The sequence below is a fragment of the Phalacrocorax aristotelis genome, chromosome 2 (assembly GCF_949628215.1).
Source record: "Phalacrocorax aristotelis chromosome 2, bGulAri2.1, whole genome shotgun sequence".
NCBI lineage: Eukaryota > Metazoa > Chordata > Aves > Suliformes > Phalacrocoracidae > Phalacrocorax > Phalacrocorax aristotelis.
In genome coordinates, this window is record NC_134277.1 from 69,025,888 (window position 1) to 69,049,212 (window position 23,325).

General features: G+C 39.3%; 1 protein-coding gene across 1 annotated transcript; it reads right to left on the bottom strand.

Moving 5' to 3' along the window:
- Nucleotides 1-4,710: 4,710 nt before the first annotated feature.
- MCUR1 (mitochondrial calcium uniporter regulator 1) lies at nucleotides 4,711-22,855 on the bottom strand. The gene is made up of 9 exons (XM_075083954.1): nucleotides 22,443-22,855; nucleotides 21,507-21,620; nucleotides 19,928-20,031; nucleotides 16,433-16,534; nucleotides 14,747-14,788; nucleotides 12,287-12,358; nucleotides 8,750-8,803; nucleotides 7,513-7,627; nucleotides 4,711-6,199 (listed from the first exon to the last, which is right to left on the bottom strand). Exons 1-9 carry the CDS (start codon nucleotides 22,729-22,731, stop codon nucleotides 6,144-6,146), a joined length of 948 nt encoding a protein of 315 aa, XP_074940055.1. The 5' UTR covers nucleotides 22,732-22,855; the 3' UTR covers nucleotides 4,711-6,143.
- Between the last annotated feature and the right edge of the window lie 470 nt (nucleotides 22,856-23,325).

Consider the following 23,325-nt stretch of genomic DNA (forward strand, 5'->3'; position numbering starts at 1 on the left):
CTCAGACATTCCCAACCCCCCAGTTAATGGCACGTTATGAATCATCAAATTTATACCTTGTCAGGTGTGGTCTGACACCTCAGGGCACACCGGGACCCTGTTTCAAACAAGAAAAGTTAACTACTTAACAGCTTAGTGGACAATATGCTATTAACCTTTCTGAAGTCTTGGATGCATTTTTACTGAATAGCAACGAGAGAGAGAGAGAGAGAGAGTAATAATACCTTAGCATAGCTCTTTTGAGAGCTGTGGTCACAGGTATCCCCGAATCAGACTATTCAAAATGAAGCAAGTCACACAGAGGGGTGTGCTGCAACGCATAGACTGGAAGCTGGCTAGGAGGATTACAAAAAAATAAAAAATCAACTCAGAAGCTTAAAAAAAAAAAACCAGCTTAATTTTTAAACAAGGCTCCTTTTCAGAAGAAGCAAAAACACTAAAATCTCTGCAAGAACTTTCCTATGGACTTGTGGAAGCGTGAGCCTTATTTTGCACTTCCCCCCAGTTTTCATAGAATTTCAGCTTCTTCTTAAAAGCTTCCCAGAAGCCAGTACATCTGAACGGGACTGCAATGTGGGTACAACGTGAGACAAGGTAACTAACTACGTGAGAGAAAGATACTGAACAAAAATGTAAAACCCACATGCAGCATCCACACTAGACATGCTCAGTCTCATCTGTGCAGTCTTTAATTGTTTTGGTATAGGCTCATGCCTGTAGCTTTATTTCATCTGTGAAAGCTCTGTGAAGACTTCAGTAGCTCAGACAAAAAGGCAGTTATTGCCTTGGCCTGGCTGGCGTCGAAGGAACACAAGGGAACTCTGCATGTAAATCACAAAGCACTAGACTTGACTTATTTGAAAGCGGAGATATAGAAGATTATCAAAATCTCCAGCCACTCTCTGGATCTGGTTGTGGTAAGTAGTCTTCAGGGGGAACTCCTGAAGCGGCCTTTGTATTTATTAATTTCTTGCACCACTGGGAGAACTTTGTAAATATGTAACACTTAGTACACCTTTCCAACAAGGAAGTAGATCCTGGGTAAAGCCAGGAGGATGACTGGGAGCAATACAAATTATTCTGGACAAAATCACAATCAAAAGCAACATATTTAATAGCTGCCTATTCATGGAGTAACATGCATTGCTGACAGTCCTACTTGCCAAGACTACATGATTTCTCACAATGGAGAAGGACCAAAGCATGCTGGAGATGAAAGCATAAACAGTATAAACTCTGAGTTTTACCCTTCTGCTGAGAAACCTGCCCTGCATCCCCTCCCATCCCCTGCCAACACAACTATCACTCACCCTATCGGTTCTGAAGCAAACCCTGGCGCCCTGTATACAAGCCTGATTTGACCAAACTCAGTCACCTGCTGTAAGTACGCCATTATTATACTCATGTACCATACAGCTCTGTTTGAAGTTCTTACAGAACATGTGCGCTTACCTGCAGGGAGAAAAAAAACCCGAAACAAACCAAAGGAAAAAAAAAAACAACCCACTAGCCAAAACCCTCCCCAAAACCCACATACCACCCTTTTTTCCTCACTACATTTTTACTCATGCAACAAGAAGAGACTATTCGCGAGTAGTATTAGTCATGGCTCAAATCAAGCTGACATAATTTCAGAATACAATGGGGAACCTAATGAACTTCTAAGATTTGATAGGGTGCATATCAGAACAGCAAAGGCAGACAGGGTATTTAAAATATTACAACACATTAATGTGGTAACTATAGGGATAAACATTGGCCCAAGACTGATATTTGCCGCAATACTTTGCCACTCATTTCCAGTATTTTGTTTTTGATACCAGCTGGGAATCCTCCCAGGAAAACTGGAATCCTCTTTCTTGGAACAGACAGATTTCAAAGGAACACTATGCAAACACTGCTATCTTCCCTCTATGATCTTTATCTGTTACAAAACTGCATGTTAAGAGGCAATTGCTCTGATGCAGCATTTAAGTCTAAGATAAAGAATCAAAACTACTGCTCCAAGGTGTTTGATAATAGGGTTAAAAAACGTGGTTTAAGCCAAAGGAAGCTTTCCTAACACAGACACGGCAGGCTCTCCATCTCAAAGAGTATGCACTTGCTTCTGGTTAAAGAATCCCAATTTCTGATTAAAGCAGACGCCAAAAATCCTATGCACATATCTGACTGCAAATGAACTTTCTATTTAGGGCCTGAAGAAAATTAATTGCTTATATGGAAAGCTTTACTCTAAAAACCAGCAGCAACACCACCAAACTTCCCACAAAAAAAAACCCACCCCAAAACAAAGCCCTATAAATACAAGATAGAGAGAACTGAAGAAAAAATTATGAAAAAGAAACCACCATTGTTGAACTAATCAATATTTACTTTCTGACTACAACTTTTCCCCGTATATTAAAACATCTTTAAAAATTGATTTTTCAGTGTACTTATTCCTTGAAAAAAAAAACAGACTTTACATAGAAGTTTTGTTAAATATCGAATTGTCTTGCAGAAATCATAATAAAGGCAGTTGACTTGATTCCTGAAAACTCAGTGGGAGCTGCAAAACCAAGTTTTGCTCACACCTTGCAACCCTTAGTTCAAAGGAACTAGTCACAGCAATTTAGCTAACTTTGCTGATTAAAAAAACAAACAAACAAAAAACCACAGACAAAAAACAAACCACCACAAAAAATGCCACCAGCCTTCCTGCACGAGGTCTACAGATGGCAGCAAGAGCAAGAAGAGCAAAGTCCACTGAAGTGGTACGACTCAAAATACCTGGAAGGTAAAAGCACACCTTCCCCAAAGCCAATAAGAGCATTTAATAGCTGCACAGAGCTAGGATTTCACCATTTATGAAAAGGTCACTTAAGTGAATATTCGCAACTAGAATAGGGCTCATGCTAGTGAACCAAAACATTTGTGGTTAGAAAAACGGAAGTGTATTTCACACGTATGTTAAAAATATGTTTCCATTTGTCAACTCATGGTTTTCAGTACAACTCTACAACATTCTGGGAAACGAGTGATGCAATCAACACTTCCAGTAGAGAAAGGGCTAGACAGCATGGGATTTAACAGTAATAAAATACTTGAAGCAAACAATTTAGCTAATACATACCAGTGAAAAGGAACGGCTCCCTTACAAATTTTTACTGAAAACAAGAGGGAAAGCAAGATAGACAAGCAGTTAAATTCAGTATACTCCCACAAACGTAACAGTTTTTAAGAACTCTGGATCTTGATTTGTTCTGCAAAACAGAAACAAGCTTTAGGAGCAACTTTGGTTTCCCAGCAAATGGAATGGTTCTCTGTGTCCTTCCCCAGAAGGAAATAAACCCTTAAAAGAACCTCCTGTCTTTCCTGAGTGAATGTGGGAGTTCACAGGGAAAACTCATGAGTTTTAACGTTGGCAGGCTGCTACCCTTGCATACTCTCAACAGAGGTGGGCTCTTCCTGAAAGCAAATTGGAGCAGGAGCTCAGCAAACTGACTTAAAGAAAGAGCCTGAGAGATCTAACTTTTCTAGATTAAATTTTTACTTTTATACTTTTTTTCCTGCCAGGCAGGAAACGAACAGATGCATTTCTGAATCAAGGGGGAGCTACTGCAGTTTCTCACAGCTGAAGTGGTTTTATGGTAAAACAGCCCCATTTATTTTTCACTTGCATTTTTTGGAAAGAGCTCTGCAGATTAAAAATCAGAATTTGAAGTCAGAGAACTGAAAATTATTTCTGTACATTTAGAATTGCTACCAATTCAAATTACAGACAACAGAGAGCATGAGACAGTCTTACAGAAAAAAAATTTGGAGAATTGCCAACTTAGGTCTCCTATTTGTTCGTTTAGTGATCATTTGACACTCAACGGTTGCTTTTCAAGAGATATTAAGTAGTATGTCCTGATACATTTGCTTCTCATCTGTACCAGAAGGCTCATTCTTCGAGTTTAAACCTCTGTGTGAAAGAATTTGTATTTGGAAATATATGGAGGGATTTTCTACCTTTTTGGAATGGCAAAGAACAGATGTGGTACACATGACGAGACTGTCTTAGAAAGACTGCTGAACTGATCTTTAAAATCAGGGGAAACCAGAGGAGATTTTGCATCTATGCTCATAGGAGTAACAAGCTTTTACATCACACTTGGCATGCCGGTTTTCCTGACACATCGCTCATTCCAGGACAATGCTGTCCTATAATCTTTCACTTCCTCCTCCCACCTGCCCTGAAAAGAAATTTATTTGCATGGTATCTATTTTTAGCAGGATAGACCCTATATTTAAAATCAGTTCTAAATAATTATTTTCGCAATTATTTAACAGATGCTTGGACACACAGGCAAAGATCCGCTGATTACATGGACATATACATAATCATCTGTCCTGGGAAGACAGGAACCAACACTGAGGGAATTCCAAACATTGAATTATTGCTTGTCTAATTTGAGAAAGTGTCAAGTCCTATAAGTTATTAAAAAATATATTTTTAAAACAAAAAAGTGAAGATCTTGAATATAGATTCATTCAATTTAGAGGGGCTGTTAAGTTATTCTGCAATAATAGTTTTCCTCATATTATTGACTGTTCTTTCCTCTTCAGTGTGTCAGTGTTAGAGCTAATTCTTAGCTTTAAAAAAAGTCCTATTAGCAGTGACTTACCTTCAAACAAAGAGATGAAATTCAAATTAAAAAGTTGCATTTATAATGAAAACTCAGCATATTCTATAAAATATTCAAAATTCTTTATTTCTGGCCGGTATGGTATTGGTACAGGCATGCACCTCTTCCTCTGCACTTGCACATGATCAGAGTTGGTATTCCCAACCACCAAAAACTTAGACTGTTACTACAGTACAGGCAGAGTAGCCAAACAGCTTTACTTTCATTAAGCAAAGCCATGATTGTGCTCTAACAGCATTTGTTACCAGTGCATATGTTGTGCTCCAAGAGCAACCAAGGAAGGGAAATTTCCCTTAACTGAAGGAACACACATGGCAGCACTGCTACTAAAGCAGCCATTTAATCAGTGGAAGAATGATAGATACCTGGATACAACAAACTCCTTCCTTTGTTGCTTTCAGTTGCTTGCTCAGAAGGGAATTAAGCACCCTTGCAGGTCTTCATTACTGCTTTCATTATTATATTCACTATCAAACTTCCACATCTGAAGAACCAACAGGAATTTTTTTTTTTTTAAAGTAAAACAACAAAAAGCCCAGAAGACTGTCAGTATTGCAGTTCCTTCACCTAAGACACCGCTTCATAACCACCACTTAAAATCTCTTTCCTTTCTAGAAGATTCAATTCCCTTCCATCAAGAAGGCAGCACCAAAGACACTTTGTATCACTTAACTGTAAATTAACACAACTAGTGTATTTGACTGCACTTCAAACTTCCAGTTACAGTGGTGCAGTTAACAATTAGCACATGGAATGAGTCTCAGATACTTACATGTACCAAAGGCAAGTTAGTCACAAAACCCTCTACAGATATATTACAAACAAACCCAGCAGCATACACTGCTGTTGTTAGACAGTACTCGCATGAAACACAACTGATCGGACGGCCATCTGGAAAACAAGCTGATAACTGTAATATTATAAAAATAGCAAAACAAATATTTGATCATAATAACTGTACGAACAAGCATTAGAGGAGGGGATTAAGAATGACTCAGTTAACACAAATTCTACTTATACAAGAGTGCCTCCAAGCCACAAAACGTGTAGTTTCAGTTTTACTTTAATAATCAAGACTTCAGTCTGATACGTGCAACTGGCTCCGGCAAGCATGTCTGAATAGGCAATGGAACATAATTCCATAGATTATTCTTCTCCACAGCATGCAGCCCCATACGATTGGCATGAATGCCAGTCGTGCCTTACATGACACTTTGCAGCAGTACAGTGTACTGCAGTTCAGAATGGAGGGAAATGGCAGAAATGCCTATACCATGCTTTCGTCAGAGGCAAGTTTCAAAATATGCACAGTATGTGTACAGTTTGTTTCTAGGCACATCTTTGGTTACATTCTCAATACAGTCTGCTTTACAAAAAAAATAAATATGAGTCAAGACTTGGTAAAGTCCAGGCAAAGAGAAATCTTCTTTCTTTTCAGAAACCAAGCAAGAAGTCCTTTAAATCGATGTTTTATTATATCCATAAACGATAAAATCCCAGTGCTACAGTAAGGCATGTAAATATTGAACCTGAAAGAAAATAAAAATGGGGAGGAAAATGGAGACAATAAATCATTAGCTCTCAGAACGTTTCTTCAGAAAGCTATGTATGCATCTTACTTCAATACTAGAAGTGTAACCACCACCCCTTCCCCATCTAAGAAAATAAGGTTTTTAATTTACAACAAGCAATTTCAAGGTGGAGGGGCACAAAAACGACAAATAAGAAGGAAGTTAAAAAAGAATGCAGGAAAACTAACTGGGCTGGAAAACTATCAAAAGGCTGAAAGAAACCCTTAGTTGCTTACCATTCTGAAAACGATCAATATGGCAAGTTACAGTTGTAAAGTGAGGAAATTAATAACAGGATTATTAAATCACAGTCAAGTACTTAGCAAACAAATAAATGAAAGCTATCAAGGATTATCGGTTTGTAATTTTCGAAATTTCTATGAAATGAAACCAACTTTTGGTTTCTAGATACACACACAAAAGATCTTTGCCATTGTTTGCAACAGGAGCACTTCAAACACAAGGCAAATTATTTTTAATTCTTTTTCCACACAGAGTTCAACATGTTTTTGAGTAGGGATGGAGGGGAAAAGAATTTCCTCTCATCTTTATAAATTTAGTAAGTTTCTGGGAATGGTTCTCTCTAAAGGATATGCCTGAAGTACAGTACTTGAGTAGACATAAATGATTGTACTGATGACAAAATGCGTTGTGAAAGAATAATCAGGAAATCTAAATCAGAAGAATAATAATTTTCTACTGCAAACCTGCTCATTTAAAAGCACTGCACACTCAGTAGAAAAATGTCGAAATATTAGTTACCCAGGGCAATAACAGAGGCGTGTGCGCACACACACATATATAGTGCTTTTCTAATGCACATGCCTGAAAAATGAAAGTTTAAAGAATATGTGGTGCTGGACAGTCAGAAAAGCTGAAGTGTTCCATTTTGCACATAGATCTCCATCAGACAGATGAAGAAATCCTAGAAATGCATGCAGCAGACTGCTTTTATAAATTAAGTCAGGCATAGAATAACTTTTTGGCCCTTGTTAACAGACAGTCTTTTAGATTTCTGAAACACATTGTTATTAGTGTAAAGCACGGGGAAAAAACAGAAAGTCATACAGCCATAGCCCATGCAAAATAAAGTTATGAATCACGTGAAACTTTGGGTTAACTACACCAATAAGGCTGCTAACCTTGACTGAGACCATTTCAAGTATCTTTTTTAAATCAGGGTCTTTATGAATACAGTCAATCGAGCGCTTGCCAAACATCTAACAACATTTAACAGTTTCACCAGCAGAAACAACCATAAGATTCCTCACCTGCTAAGTACTTAATATTATCAAGTTTGTGTGATTCGAGCATTGTTTTCAGATCCGCAACTTCTGTGTCTATTTTTCTGTCTGTTTGGGTCAGAGCTCGGTCTTGTTGTGCATGCTACAGAACAAAGCAACAAAATGATGCAATTTGAACAGTTTCTAGTTTATTTAGAAATTTAACCCATCCCTTCAAGTTGTATTTTTGGTTCCTCCTTAAACGCATGTTAATTTGCATTTGGAGAGAACAAGTTCCTTCCTAGCTGATTATATCCAAGGAATTACATAATTTGGTGAACTCTGGAAATTCTTATGATTACATGTTCCTTAACAAATAATATAGAAAGTGGCAGAACTGGATGCCTTCTTATCTCAATCCAGTAGCATAAAGATTAACTTCAACCTCTTGTTTGGCCCACTGATATTAAAGTCATTGCTCAATTATAAGTGCTGTTGAGAAGTCCAGAAGCCTCTTGTGACAAAAACATACTGGAGCATAAAGATTTACGGATTGTCAGAAAAACTGAGAATTGGTCTTCTGAGGTAAAAAAAGCATGTCTTCATTTTGTAAGGAATTCTACCACAAAACCAGCTACAGAAAAATTCAGAATCTGATTATGATTGAAGACGGGACTTCTGTAAAAAAATGGGACAGAATCAGAATTCAGAAAAGACTGAAAGATCAAATTTGTAAATTGAGGACAACAGCTGCTGAGTTGCTGATATTTTCAAATTGGCACTACTGAAACATTGTGAATCAGTTAAGGATTTACTGCTACACATCTTCCTAGGGATAATTCCCTGTACTACTGAAAGGAAACAAAAGGAAGAGGAAGTGCTTGGTAAAAGCCTCCCCTAACATGAAGCCAAATCAATCTAGCAATGTGTTTCAGTCCCACTGAACACGGGGTGGGGAATTAATTTCACAGTTAAGAGTAGAATTCCATCTAAAGAAAATACTATTTGCATGAAGTTTCAAAACAAAGTGACCACTGAACAGTTCATATATACATGCAGAGGGTCTCATAATATATATGAAAGCCTTTTTATCCTGTAGACACTTCAGATACCTGTACTGCCGTGGAACTACACAGGGAAATATTAAAGCACAATGACATTTTTGTCATGCTTTATTTTGTATATTAAAGTACCTAAACACATGAACAACTCCAAAAATAACACCAGGTCTATAACACAAGTACAAAAAGATTTGCTGGGTAATAATCAGCTACCAGGTTCTTACCAATTCCACTATTTCTGTCCTCATTTCAAGTAGTTTTCTTTCATTAAGTGAGTACTAAAGGGGGGGGAAAAAAGATAAACATGATAATGTCATTAAACTTTTCCCCCACACTTAAAAGCATATTAATCTGTTTCCAAATTCTGTAGAACACTGAATCCGGACAAGATTATTGTCTGACACTTGGGAAACAGTATTGTAGCATAATCGCTGTCCTCTGGAAAAGCACAATTAGGCAGGTGTTCATCCACACCTCTGAACTGTAAAGCGCAACAAGTCCATCAGACACTCATTTTCTGCAAAAAACTGTATACATTAATAAGCAGCTGGAAGACAGGTTGGCAGATTTGCATTTCTGAAAAATAAAGACCTATGATTCTAAACCGCAACTCTGGAGCACTTAACTAATCCATGGAGCATACAAGCACGATTAGAGACTGAACCATCCACTTTCTTCAGGAAAGGGAGTACCATTTTAAAACATCATATCAAACTCGGCTATCAAAGGAATGTTTAGCTAGTATTGCATATGCTCACTGTTTGTATTTTTCTGACCATCATTTCATTATATTTTTGTTAATGTGAGATACAAATGTTCTATGTTTAAGCTATTAATTTGTGGAACATCAGAAGTTGTTGTTTATTTTTAACATACGGCTATTTAGGTTCAAGGAAAGTTAAGCCCAAATTAACGAAGCATACCTTTAAGGCAGGTTACCTTTCTGACTTGTGAACCTTGACTTCTATAATGGTTCCTGTTCTACTACTGGAGCAATTCAATTATTCATAGACAGCTGCTAAACCACCAGTATTAAGGTCATCAGGCACCCATCTCAGAATCCTCAGTTACACACCAATAATCTCATCTGGTGACATTTCCATGTGGGAAGTTGCTTTATTTTTCCTCCACTCTGGAAACCTACTCCACTTTAATATTAAACTCCGATTAATCTATATAAATACCTCAGCATTGAAAAACCCTCCTTAAAGATCCAGAGCTGTTTGGAATTTTGACTGATCTAAAGGTAAAGTTAAGAGATAGCAGGATGCTACAAATGTGGAAAATGACATAGCAAAGACAAATAACAGCATGTCTAAAATTAATGAAACAGTCATTAGATTCTGCAAAATGAAGAGGGGGACAAAAAAAATTCAGACCTTTTATATAAATATGCATTTTTGAAAGTGGTAAGATGGCAGAATATTTATAAAATAATCTAATTAAAATTATGTTTGAAGTGTGATTTCCCATAAGAATTGGGCCTCACATTAATAAACTGATCATTGCTATCAAAAGAACCACGACATTTAATATAGTTTTATGGATTGAAATAGCTCGTCTGTTTTACTTTGAACAGATGATGTTAGCATTTCTAGTCCACAAGCTTCTTTCTTAATGTTTCTATTTGTTAGAGTTTTGGTTTGTGGCTAGAACTCTCTAGGTCAGACACAAGGATTTCAAACTTAGGTTTTAGACAGTGAAGCACACCCTTTTACTGCAAGGCATCACCACACACCTGTAGTTAACACCAGTGCATTAAAAAGAACAAGCAAAAAAACAAAAGCCACACCCCCCCCAACAAACGAACAAAACACAACAACAACAAAAATCCCCAACAAAAAAGGAGGAAAGACAAGGTTAAACCCCCTCCCTGAAATTCAGCAGGGAGATTTCCCCTTAAGTCCACGTTTTTCACTGTGCAGAGAAAATTCAGCTTTGTCAGATGCATCTGGAGATTTTAACAGCAAGCTTAGAGACACTCTGATGCATGAACATATGAATATATATGGAATTTTGTACTGTACTTCGAGTTTTTAAATCACATCTGTACTACTGCAGATATAAATCACAGCATTAACAGATGAGCATTATGCAATGCAGGATTCTCCAAGTAATGTGAAGTGGAATGAACTAATTAAAAGATAATGCTTTTAGAATTTGAAACAATAAAGACTGCCCACGTCAGTGTCGACAAATTAAGAGATTTCCCTTTCAGTACTTATTCCAGGCAAAACTGAAGGATAAGAACATTTTACTTAGTGTTTCGAGTTAAATCAATTTAAACTTAGGACATTTATCTTCTGAATAGTAACTCAGTAAGAATGCACAGAAACCTTCAATTATTGTCATTTTTTTTCCTCGGAAAGCTAGATATTCAGTCCTAAGTCACATTACAATCCAAGTAAATAGGATAATGATGCTCTGCCTTCTATAGAAAATACTGGATTATATCTCACCCCTCCAACTCAGCATATATGCTACAACCTGCTCCCCATTCACCTGCCTCCTTCCTTGCCCGTTCATGCATGGCAGAGCTGGCAATAAAGTGGGGGAAGGGAAAAAAAAAGAAAACTTTCTTTTAAGAAAGTTGACATGCACAGTTCGCTTTTCCTGGGAGGCAGTCAAAATAATGTAGTGTTCTGAGCAATAGTCCAGGATTCCAGGATCTACATAAATAGGCAAGAAAACACCAGTGCCTAATTTATCACTGGTTAAGTGGTTTTAAATAGGTTTTGTAAGCCCAAAGTATTGCAAAGCTTATGATCTACACCATTAATACATCTTATATGAAGCTTTTTAAAACATTAGCATAAAGTATTAACCTTCGAACAAGAATTCTACCTGTTCAAATCGTACTTTATTCAAGCATCTACCATGGGACAACAGACTGTTAGTTGTTGTACTAAATCACTGACACAGCTGCTACCTAAACTATTGTGAAAAACTTCAAGGGGCACACACAGAAGATAAATCACATCTGCTTGAACAGTTCTTATTACCTAGATTGGAGATTAATATTAAGTCTTCATTACACACCTGTGAAAGAGGCCTGAACACAAAATAAAATTAATATAAAAATGTCATTAAAAGATCTTTCTGTTTAGAAGATGCAATTTCTTTGAGATTCTAAAAGATATTCAGAAAAGATCTATGGGAACAGAACTCTAAATAGAGTGCTACATATAATACAAAAACTTCTTAATCTTCTAATTCTTCATCTACATTAGTCTAATTTAACATTATATCAATTCAGTTCTACCAGATATTTCAAAGTTCAAAATAATCTGAACCAGCACTAGTTACAATTAAAAAAAAAATTACAACTATTTTCACAATAGGTATTTCCTGACAAACTAGCTACACTATAAATTCTCTAGCTATAGGGAAATGAAACATCTTCAGTGATGATAAATTTAATGAAATGTGTAAACTTAATGAAGTGTGAAAACAGAGAAAGAGATACACTAATAACATAGAAAACATCTAGGCAGCTAGTCAGCATAGATTAAATATCTAAAATATTTAAGTGTAACATGTTAATCCTGATATTAAAACAATATCAAAATAGAGACAACAAAACCAAACATGGCACCTTGTACTACAGCAGCATAAGGATGAGTAACTTGGATTAATACCATCTTGAGGCTGAATGACACTAGAGATTAATATGAAAATGCTCTTCGGCTAAAATGCCCTTAAGCAAATTTGGAGATTACTCACTGTTTAGATGTTTCTAGAAGACAGTAATCAAAACTTACCAATTCTTTCACTCTGCTCTTCTCTAGGTTTAAGTTTAACTTGTTATCTGCACGAACTTTGGTAATTTCATCCTAATGGGAAAAAATTGATAAAGTAACAAGCAAGATTTTCTATTTAATCATAAGCAGAAAAAATTATACCAATATATTGTGCCTTTCTTTACATATCTCCGGAATCAAGCTTCTCTCCAATTAATGCATATAATTTGCAAAAGTGTAAGCATTCCTGTTCTTCCCCTACTCATGTTCTATAGGACGAATTAGATCTCAGAATCAAAAACTTACAATTGCTTATAAAACCAGAACACTAAGAGCAGTTCATTGAGAGCACATCCTTCTATAAATGCTGGGAATGTTTCGTATAACCCATAACTCTCTGTGATTTCTAGAAATCCATGCCTAGGTATACATGTAAGTTGGACTTCCTCCATGAAGCAATCTTGATGCTCAAAATAACTTTAAAAGCAGCTTCTAACCTTCCAATGTAAATCTGTTTCTAAAGAGTACATCTAGGGCTTTCAGAAAAAGCTACAGACATTTCAGAAGCCAGGAAACATTTCTTATATTTTTAAACATCTAACTTTTTAAAACTACCATAAGTTGTACACAAGCATTTTACTTCATCAATAGCTGTAAGTGATTCCTGCCTTTCTCAGTGACAGCTGCCATTTTAGTGCAACCTCCTGGCAGGAATTCCAGCCAGCTGACAGTTTGTCATGAGGCAAACTGCTGATCAGATGAATGTGTAGGAGAAGCAAAGACTGCTGATGTTCTGGGAGATTCTACTATTAAAAACAAGCAAGCATCTCTCAAGTAGGCCAATGCCAAGTAGTCAAGAGTTCACTAAGTTAGTATGAACAATCATTACACCCAATTTCTATGTTTGAATTTTTTAACTTTAACTAGGTTATATTTAGATGTCGTTACAACAAGATAGATTACAGTTTAATGAATCAAAAATTAGAAATAAATTTTTCTTGAAATTTCATAACATTGTATCTTCTTGTCTTTTAGAGGAAGAAGTATGAGCAAACGTAATTCTCACAAGGACAAGTTATTTTATATTTGCAGTTAAAAGTAAAATTTAAAGCCATCTAGCTTTTTAAGAAAAGATGACTCAGATCCTTGATGCTCTACCAGTGGATTACATTAACTCATTTATATGCAATTAAAACCATAAAATAAGTTACAATTCAAAAGTTAGATGCCAACTATATTTTAAAATGGTATTCTGAAAACCCAGATGCATTAAGCATTTCATAACACAATAGAAAACATGCAGGATTAGCTTTGAGAGATTTATGTTCTCCTTTTGGAGATGACAGTGCAAAAAGAAATTGAAAAGGCTAGGAAAGAAATGGCAAGAAAGCACTAGGCTGGGTTTGACCACACTGTCAGCTAGCTCAACAAGTCCAATATCCTGCCAGTTCCATGGACAAATCCTAGGGAAAGAAGAATGCTCCATCCTTTCAGTTAAGAAGGACATCACAGCAGGAAACAGCAGCTCTCAAGTGAGATGACTGTACTCCCTAAAAACAGCTTATGCTTCCCAGTTTCCAATCTCAATCACTTTTGCAAGAATGTTTGTTTCTGTGTAAAGATTGCTTATGACTCCACACCCATTGAAATGATAGTTTGAGAAAATCTTGTTTCTGATGGTAGAAGGGTGCCTGAGTGCTATTCAAGACAGGTAAACCATAAAGAACAGAAACACAGCACTGATGCTTAAACCTGATAAGAATAAGAATCTGTACGATAATTAACAGAGTAAGTTTTCTCCAGGGAGTCTGTTTTCTTGCAAAAGTCATTTGCTCCCAAACAAATGGGACCAAACGTAATCATCCCAAACCTAGTGGCCTAAAGAAGCCACTTCAAAGGCATTTTAAATTCTGGACAGCTAACAGATATGTCTTCAGACAAAACAAAACTAAACCAAACCAAAAAAACCAAACAAAAACAAAAACCAAAGAAACACAGAAACAAAAAAACCCAACCAACCAAACACCCCAACAAAACCCAACTGAAAAAAAAATAGCAAGAAAAAACCCCAAACCAATTTAGAAAGTGCTGTAATTTTAAAAGTATGTTCTATCTTTACATGTAACAGGCAGCCCTAAATGCAGAACTTCACTCAGCCTTAACCATGACATGGCAGTTAGCCACCTTCTGAATCTAAATTAAGGACATATAAGTTAAAAAAAAAACCCAAAATTAAAAAAAACCTTCAGTTAAATTTTTCTTCACTTCTTGTACCATTCACAGTTCTCTGTCACCATAAATGAAGTATGCATGTGATTTTGCTGCAACCCATAGTACACCATCAACTGCAATTTCAGTATCCTATATATCAAAACAACTAAGCACAGCTTTTAAAATAAAACCTTGAAAGCAACAATTAGTTGTTATTTAAAGCAAACTAGGCAGGTGTTAATTCTTAATTATATTGGTATGGTATCTTACCATGACTTGCTTCTTTATTTGCTGGAGTTCAAGTTTTATTTTCTAGGAGAGTAGAAAAAAAATCATACACTTTGTTACTGTATATAAAAATGCATACTCTAGATATACTAATGAATTTGCATCATCAGTAACAATGACTATAATCCATACTGTGAAAAGGCACGTAAAACAAGTGTGGTTTAACTATGTCCTCAGCATGTGTATAGATACATGCATGTGTATACACATGCGTGTTTGCTCAGTGCTGTGCATTTCCAAGCAACATCACAAGACAGAAGCTGGCCATGTCCCACAGCAGTAAAGGTGGCCAAATGCATGGGATGGTACAAGCAAAAGTAAACCCAGTAGCCCAAGGGAAGTGATTCTTTCACAAGTTAGCACTTGGGAGCCTGCACTAGAAGTGCTGTGTTCAGCTTTAGGCTCCCTGCTGAAAGACAGATGTTGACATACTGGAGCAAGTCCAGTGAAGGGCCATGAAGGTGATGGGGGGCTGGAGCACACTATGTTGGGGTGGTGGGTGAAGAGGAGAGCAAGCTGGGTGTGTTCAGCTTTAAGAGATGGCTAAATGGCCATCATACTGCAGCCTGCAATTACCTAATGTTCGCTAGAAGTCCTTTCCACCTCAAACTATTCTATTACTTTATCTCTTTCAAAGGATAAATTAAATAGGTATAGCTGTAGCATCTTCTATTAACCCTCTCTGGAGATCATCCAGTCCAATCCCCGGCTGAAAGCAGGGGCAACTAGAGCAAGTTGCTCAAGGCCATGTCCAGTTAGGTTATGAATATCTCCAGGGTAGGGATTCCACAGCCTCTCTGGGTATCCTATTCCAGTGTTCTACCACCCTTACAGTAAAAAGTGTTTACTTATGCCTAAGTAGAATTTCCCACATTTCAGCCTGTGTCAATTATCTATTGTTATGTCACAGGACAACACCAGAAAGAGCCTGTCTCTGTCTTCTTTAAATCCACCTTTCAAATATTTGTATACATTGATGAGATCCCTGCTGAGCCTCCTCTTTTCCAGGCTAAACAGTCCCAGCCCTTGCAGTCTTTGCTCATAAGTCAGATGCTCCAGTGATCCTTGTGGCCGTTTATTGGACTCTGTCCAGCACGTCCATGTCTCCCTTGCACTGGGGAGCCCAGAACTGGACACAGCACTCCAGATAAAGTCTCACCAGTGCCAGGCAGAGGGGAAGGATCACCTCCCTTGACCCGGTGGCAGCCCTCCTAACTGAGCCCTTGCAGCAACAAAGGCAACAGCCTCATGGGCTATCGCTGGCTCATGATCAACTTGGTGTCCACCAGGACCCCCAGGGCCTCTTCTGGGAAGCTGCTTTCCAGCCGGTCAGCCCCAGCCTAGTGCCTGGAGCTATTCCTCCCCAGGGGCAGGGCTAGGCATTGCCATTTGTTCCACTTCATAAGATTTCCATCATCCCATTTCCCCAGCTTGTTCATCTCCCTCTAAACGGCAGCACAACTGCCTGGTGTATCAGCCACTGCTCCCACCTTTGTATCATCTGTAGACTAGCTGAGGGTGCACTCTGCCCCATCAACAAGGTCATTAATGAGGGTATTAAGCCACATTGGCTCCAGAGCCAACTCCTTGGGTACAAGATGCTTTTTTATATCATTAGAAAAAATAAGTGAGTGCTAGAATAGCATTTTCCAAGATAGTGATTTTTACCTCATTTTCTGAGCGAAGTGCTGAAAATTCACTTTTTTCCAAAATAATCATGTCCTTTTTTACACCACCAATATGGGACATTACTTGCTGAAGTGCAATTTCCTTTAAAAGGGGGAAGAAAAACCTTAGAACATATCACAACTATAACGCTTCTTCTCATCTATGCCTACAAATATAGACTATTTCGGTATCCTGAAATTTTTAATTCAGCAATTTCAGAATGATTACCCGAGTTTCGGAAAGCAAGATAAATTAAGTGACAGAATAAGCAAGTTAGGTGCAAACATTGGTAATGTTTGACAAAATCAGCAGTGCTAACACAGATCAGAATAATTCAATTAACAGCCTAGGAAATAGTTTCTTCCAAGTCTTCAAATCCTTAAGCTAGCAAAGGCATTAGGGAGAGAAGATATGCCTCTGAGCTAAATGAGGAAAGCTGGCTTTCAGACCAAAACTCCTCAGTGCAACCATACTCTTTTGTAATTACCTCTCTTTTTTACCTCCCCTTCCAAGAGGGCTGGCTCTGCTTCACTACTCAGAATCATGCACTATATGTATCCTTTTCATCTCTCTTCTCAGTCTGTTATGCTGAGCCGACACAGACAAACAAGAATTCTCTGCAACTTTCAAGGATGGAAAAGTCTGTAGGCACTGTTCTGGATCCTACACTATCCACACATGCAAAGAGGGACTGCCTTCTCTTCTCTGAAGGTCTCCCCCTAGTAAGTAGTCGCTTGCTTTTGATTCTGGACCAAGAACCCTACAAATCTGACACAGCACTCTAACTTCACTTTTGTCAGGAAATGCTATTCTAACTTACAGTGTTATATGTTTAAGCGGCATCTGGAGATGCATCACCAGGCTACCTGACCACAACACTGAAAGAAATGGCTCGGTGTACTAGACATGTTACAAAAAGTCAACAGAAAGAGTATTGCCGGGGACACCTCCTCTTTTACTCCCTGATGTCTCCAGCCTGCTTTTGTTCTCTCTACTCTTCACTGAGCTCAGCAAAACAGAGAACAAATTCTTCTGTATTCTTCCTCTTCTTCACCTCTATACATTCTCACTCACACATATATATTTCCCCTAAAGCTTTATATAACCAGTGTAATATTTCATCTTTTACATACCCAACTAGGGCTTAATGATAACAGCTACACCTACAACTTTCCAAATCCTATTCCAACTCATCGTCCCCTTTTTGCATAAGCTCTTATGTATTCAGACTATAAGGAACTACAGGTTCTACCACGTTGCCCAGGTTCCTAGCATACGCCCCTCCTGAGCTGCTTCTATCTTAGCATGCCATACAACCCGCACATTTCAATCTTAATGACATAAAGTCACCCAAGGGTGGAATCTACCACACAGTCTCAGGAAAACATCTACTGTCAGGAGCAACCTGTCTACTTTCATTCAAAAAAAGCTCAGCATAGAAAGAGGCAGAGATGCAACAACTGCTTATTGTAAAACATAACCAACCATGGGAGAAAGGATCCCTTTAACACTGCATTCTCTGATGACTGTGGAACAAGTTCAGAACAGGGGAAGGAAGCTCGCCCACGTCTGCTTCGCCTGGAATCTAGGAAAGATGAGCTGAAGCCTCCCTAGGTGGAAGGTGGTGCAAAATCCAGGTGTTCCGCTTCTTAATGAGATGCCCCACTGCCAAGACTATTATCCTACAGAGGCAGCAGCTGCTGTTTTCTCATGTTTTAAGACAGCAGCCTTATTACTATGAAATAAGTTAAAGCCTTTGTTCAGAAGGTGGCTTGGGGCCATGAATCCCGGCCCCCCAGAGCAGCCCAAGAGGTTGTACTTCAGCTATGTCTCTTATCAGCATTGTCTATTTGACTAGCTTATGTGTTGGGAAATTCCAGCAGACCGGATACTGTGAATTCCATTCAAAGATGCTTAAGTTCCACACGCAGTTAATCATGTCTTACTCTGAATTTCAGTCTCCTTTCTGGAGCCAGATGCCTACAAGCTCAACATGGCAATATTCAACACTGTCATATCCAATTCTTTACATGGATCTACCTTTGTATGACCTGACAAAGGGTCCCAAAAGAACCACAGCCAGCATTAGAACAAGAAGCCTTGCCTCCAGGCACAACTATTCATTAAAACAATCATTCCCTCACAAGTCAAAGCTAACAATTCTGTTCAGTTGTATGCAATTTTGAGGCAGCCAGAAAGCATCTCTGTAGATACTCAGCATTATCAGTCTATTTCCAAATAAGTTTTCTTCACTTCCTTGCACTAACATGTATACGCTGGTGTCATGGTTTTAGCTGGGATAGAGTTGATTTTCTTCACTGCAGCTGGCACAGTGCTGTGCTTTGGACTTAGTATGAAAACAATGTTGATAACACACCAATATTTTGGTTGTTGCTAGGTAGTGCTTGTACTAGTCAAGGACTTTTCTAGCTTCCCATGCTCTGCCGGGTGCACATAAAGCCGGGAGGGCAGGGGGCACAGCTCAGAGAGCGGATTCAAACTGGCCAAAGGGATATTCCACATCATGTAACGTCATGCCCAGTATGTTAACTGGGAGGAGCTGGCTGAGGGCAGCAGGCAGCAATCGTGGCTCAGGGACCAGCAGCATCAGTTGGTGGGTGGTGAGCGGTTGTATCATTTGTGGCTTTGTTTTTTTCCTTTTTCCCCTTTTCCTTTTTATTATATTATCATTATTGTTATTATCATACTCATTAGCATCATTATTTTAATATTAAACTGTTCTTATCTCAATCCACAAGTGGGTTTCTTTTTTTGCTTTTGCTCTTCCAGTTCTCTCCCCCATCCCACAGGGGTGGAGGGGAGTGAAGGAGCGGCTGTGTGGTGCTTAGTTGCCAACCAGGGCTGAACCACAACAGCTGGGTACATTTAGAGGACACCATGAACCATGTATGCACCAAAGGCAAAGGAGACAGATTTTAGTATCAGCATGCAAATTATACATGTTCCTATAAGTTACCAAGCATATATAACCACACCAATCATGCCCTAAAAACATTATACGAAAAAAAAGAAATTCAGCATAATTCTAATCCAATATAAATGCCATTGTGACACAAAGAAATAAATGAAAGGGTGGTAAATCACTGAGCAAATCTGTACTTCCTTGTTAAAAGTCTAGGAAAGAATATATGTAGGAGCTGTAACTATTCAAATCCATCCATTGAACACCTCCTATGTCTGTCTAAAAGCCTTCGCAGTAATTCTATTTCATCCTACAATAAAGTTGAAACCAAAAAACTACCTGTGGTTTGTGCACCAACTCACAGTACCTAAAATTTAAGATCCACTGCAAAAGCAAGTATTTGATAAACTCAAGACAAAATTCATTAGCCAATAAATACGTAGGGATGTTTGGTTTTCACCTTCAAACTTTTAAAATACAGTGTCTAACAGTAATAAACAGCAACATACATTTCATTAGCAGGCATACTAGGTTTTGATTTACATCGACCCCACCATCGCCTTTGAGCTAACCTGCTGTACTTTGGTGACCATGTCCGTGTAAATCATATCCAGGTTGGTGTTCATAATTTTCACTAATGCAGATACAATGACCTCCGACTGCTGAGTAGTGAATCCTAAGCAAAACAAAATGCAACAACATTCAGAGACAGACCTATATGTGGACAGTTTACAGAAATGCCACTTGCTAACACTCAGCACTAAGTTAAAATGAATGTCAGTTATTAAAGATAATAAAACATACTCCTCTTGACCCAGCACTAACAAGAGAGAACAACCAGTCAGTACATCCAAGTTCCTCCACCCCAAAGTTATGTCTATGACACAGTACAGCTGCTTCTGTAGCTCTCTTACAGTGTCAGCAGAATAAATGCTGGAAATTTTCTAGAAGTATTATGGAATGTCATCTCTCACATGCGATTATTTCTATGAGCAAGAATTCTGACCCTGAAAAGCAGATATCTACTTTCAGTATACTATAAACCTTCAGAACCACTGAAGTGCAAAACTCTACTGAAAAAAGAGCTAACTGCTATGATTTCAGGCCTACCAGCCTCTGAGGCCCTATTAAAAACCTTTTAAACTTAATACTTTGGAAACTATTGTAAAATATTCTCCCTAGAAACACTGTCAACTTTTCCACTTTCAAAACGTAGGAGTAAAAATGTCATGAACAAGATTTAACTATTAAGAAACACTTGCAAAAGCATGATTGTTTCAAACTAACTAGGAGTTAAGCATTAGAAAGCACATATGTGGTCCGAGAGCAAGCTGCTTTCAATAGCTGAGCTGATATAATAATTTGTCACCACCAAAAGGAAGGGATACCCCTCCCCTCCTCTCTCTCTTTTCGTATTGCTCCTCCTGCCAGTTTGTATGTGTCCTGGTGCTCACCCAACTGCTCTGTGAGCTCATTAAAGTAGCGGCTCAGAACATCAGCCAAGCAAAAGAGCTGCAGAGTTCTCTGAGAATTAGGTTAGCACAATGGAAGAGATGAACCCACATGGCAGGGAAAAGGTACTGGGACCTCTCCTATTCAGGGATGGAGAACTGTCAGAAGTCAATTCAGCTGTACTTAATTTCACTGTAAGGTACCTTCCCCACCTCAGAAACATTAGCAAGAATCCAAAATAATCTATTTCCTTATCTATGTTTTAGCATAAGAGCAGCCATAGTTTATATAGTATTCTACATTATACCCTAAACCCTGCATTTCACATAGTAGTCATATTCAATCCTATTATAAGACACTGTTCCATATTCAAGGTGCTATATACCAAATATATAGGAAACCAATTAATAGATTTTCAGCCACTACCTTGAAAACTGTTTTTTACTTTCAATTCTTAGAATGTAACTTCTCTTTAGCATTTTTAATTACCAATAGAATAATAAATAATTCCAATCAAAGTTATATAAGCTCACTGTTCCCTTCTGAAAGTAGAAAAAACTTACGTGTTCTTACTCAGTATATATATTTTTAAAAATCCATAAAACTGAAGCTATGTCAAAGAGAAGTAAGAAACTCTGTAAACTGAAAAACCACTCATAAATCCACATTAAAAATAGCTGCCTGATTCTAGCAAATTACCATTTTCTTCCAAGAGGCATACCAGTGCATGAGTGTCAAAAAAAAGCTTCCTATTTCCCAATAAGGAAATATTCCCTTTGCTTTGTAAAGATGATGATGCAGAAGTGCTTACATCTGAAAACAGATAAACAAAACATACAATATTTTTAAGAAACACGATTTAATCAACATGTTTGCTTTCCACAAGTTTCCTTACTACTCAAAATATTTTTCATTTATAACCAAATATTAGATTTAGCAGTGAGTTTGTCACAGCTTGCTTGAAACTGAAGAGCTATCCGACTAACAAGCTCTACGCACAAGAGCTTTGAAACAGAATACAGTGTTACTGCTGCAATTCTGAGATGCTCTCCAAGAATACCCCATCCTAGAAAAATCCAGTCAAGCATCAGGGTCTTAAATTGTTCCTTTACTGTTATCAGTGTAAAATGCGGAAGCTGTGAGCGCTTCAGAACTTTGAGGACTAAAGCCACAGGCTCTTTCCATTCTTTGCTAAAGAAGCAAACCTTCATTGGTTGCCCTTCAGACATTAAATTCCTATTAGAAGAATTACTAACACATCCCCCAAATACCAGTATTACAGAAATCATGCATTCAGGGAAATTTAATACCAGCGCATAAAGCAGCCGACAGAAAGAATATAAGAATGAACTTCAAGTAAATTGCCAGGAGGCAGAACTCTCTGTCCTCAGAGACATATTTTAAAACACTTGGGTGGGGACAAAATACGACTATGCCGTAGCACTCTTACTTAAAGATCAATAAAGGGTAACCCGTTTAAGCCGGGGGAGGAGTAGGGAAAACCCCAGCCCTACGGTCAGCTCACACCGCTGCCGGCGGCGGGTCCCTGCGGGCCGCCAGACCCCCGGGGGCGGGCGAGGGGACGGTGACGGGAACCCTCCCTCTCCCTCCACCCCGCCCCGGCCCCGCCCTCACCCCGCTCTCCGCAGCGCTGCCGACTCTCCCGGCCGGTCCTGCCGACGCGCCTTCCACTCCCCGCGCTGCCGTTAACGGCCGTAACGGCCGCCGCCCCGCGGCCCGGCGGCGCGGCCGGGCGCTGCCAGTCACCGAGGCAGCGGCGCGCGGGGGAGGGGGGCGCGTGGCGGTCACGTGCAGCGGCGGCGGCGGGCGGGAAGGTGCCGTCCGCGCCGCGCGGCCGCCACAGCAGCAGCGCCCGCCTCCCGCCGCTCACGGCCGTGACCGCGGCCGCCTGACCCCTGGCCATGGCCGCGCCACCCGGTCCCGACGACGGAAGAGGGCAGGGTTGGGGAGCAGGGGGCACCCCTAGGATGCCATCGCTGAGCACCCGCCGCCCCGGCGTCCCGCTTCCGCTACAGGCGGCGTCTCGCTTCCGCCTCCGGCACGTGGCAAAACACGCGGGTGACGCCGTCAAGCGGCGGCGGTTGATTTTAAGGCTCGCGCGGCGGCGGCGGCGAGAAGACGGCACGGGCGGGCAGCCTCGTCCTAGCGAGGGCTGCCCCGGTGCCCTCCCCGGGGCGGCGGGCGTGAGCCATGTGTTAGCGGCACAGGCTGCGCCCGACGCCCCCGCTGCTGTTTCCGTCCTTTATTTAAGTGGGGAAAAAAGAGTTTTTCGGGAGGGAGGTTTGTCCTGGTGCTGCAGGACGGGCGCGACCCGGTCCGGTGCCTCCTGGCCGACGCCAGGTCCCTTCCTGAATAACGTTTTTCTTCGTTCTGGGCGAAGATAGGCATTCAGTCGAAAAAAGTGCATTTCAGACAAATTGTTCATTTTTATTATTAAAAAAATAACTCAAATATTTAAAAATTCAGACAAATATTCTGTAACGGTACTGAGGTTTTG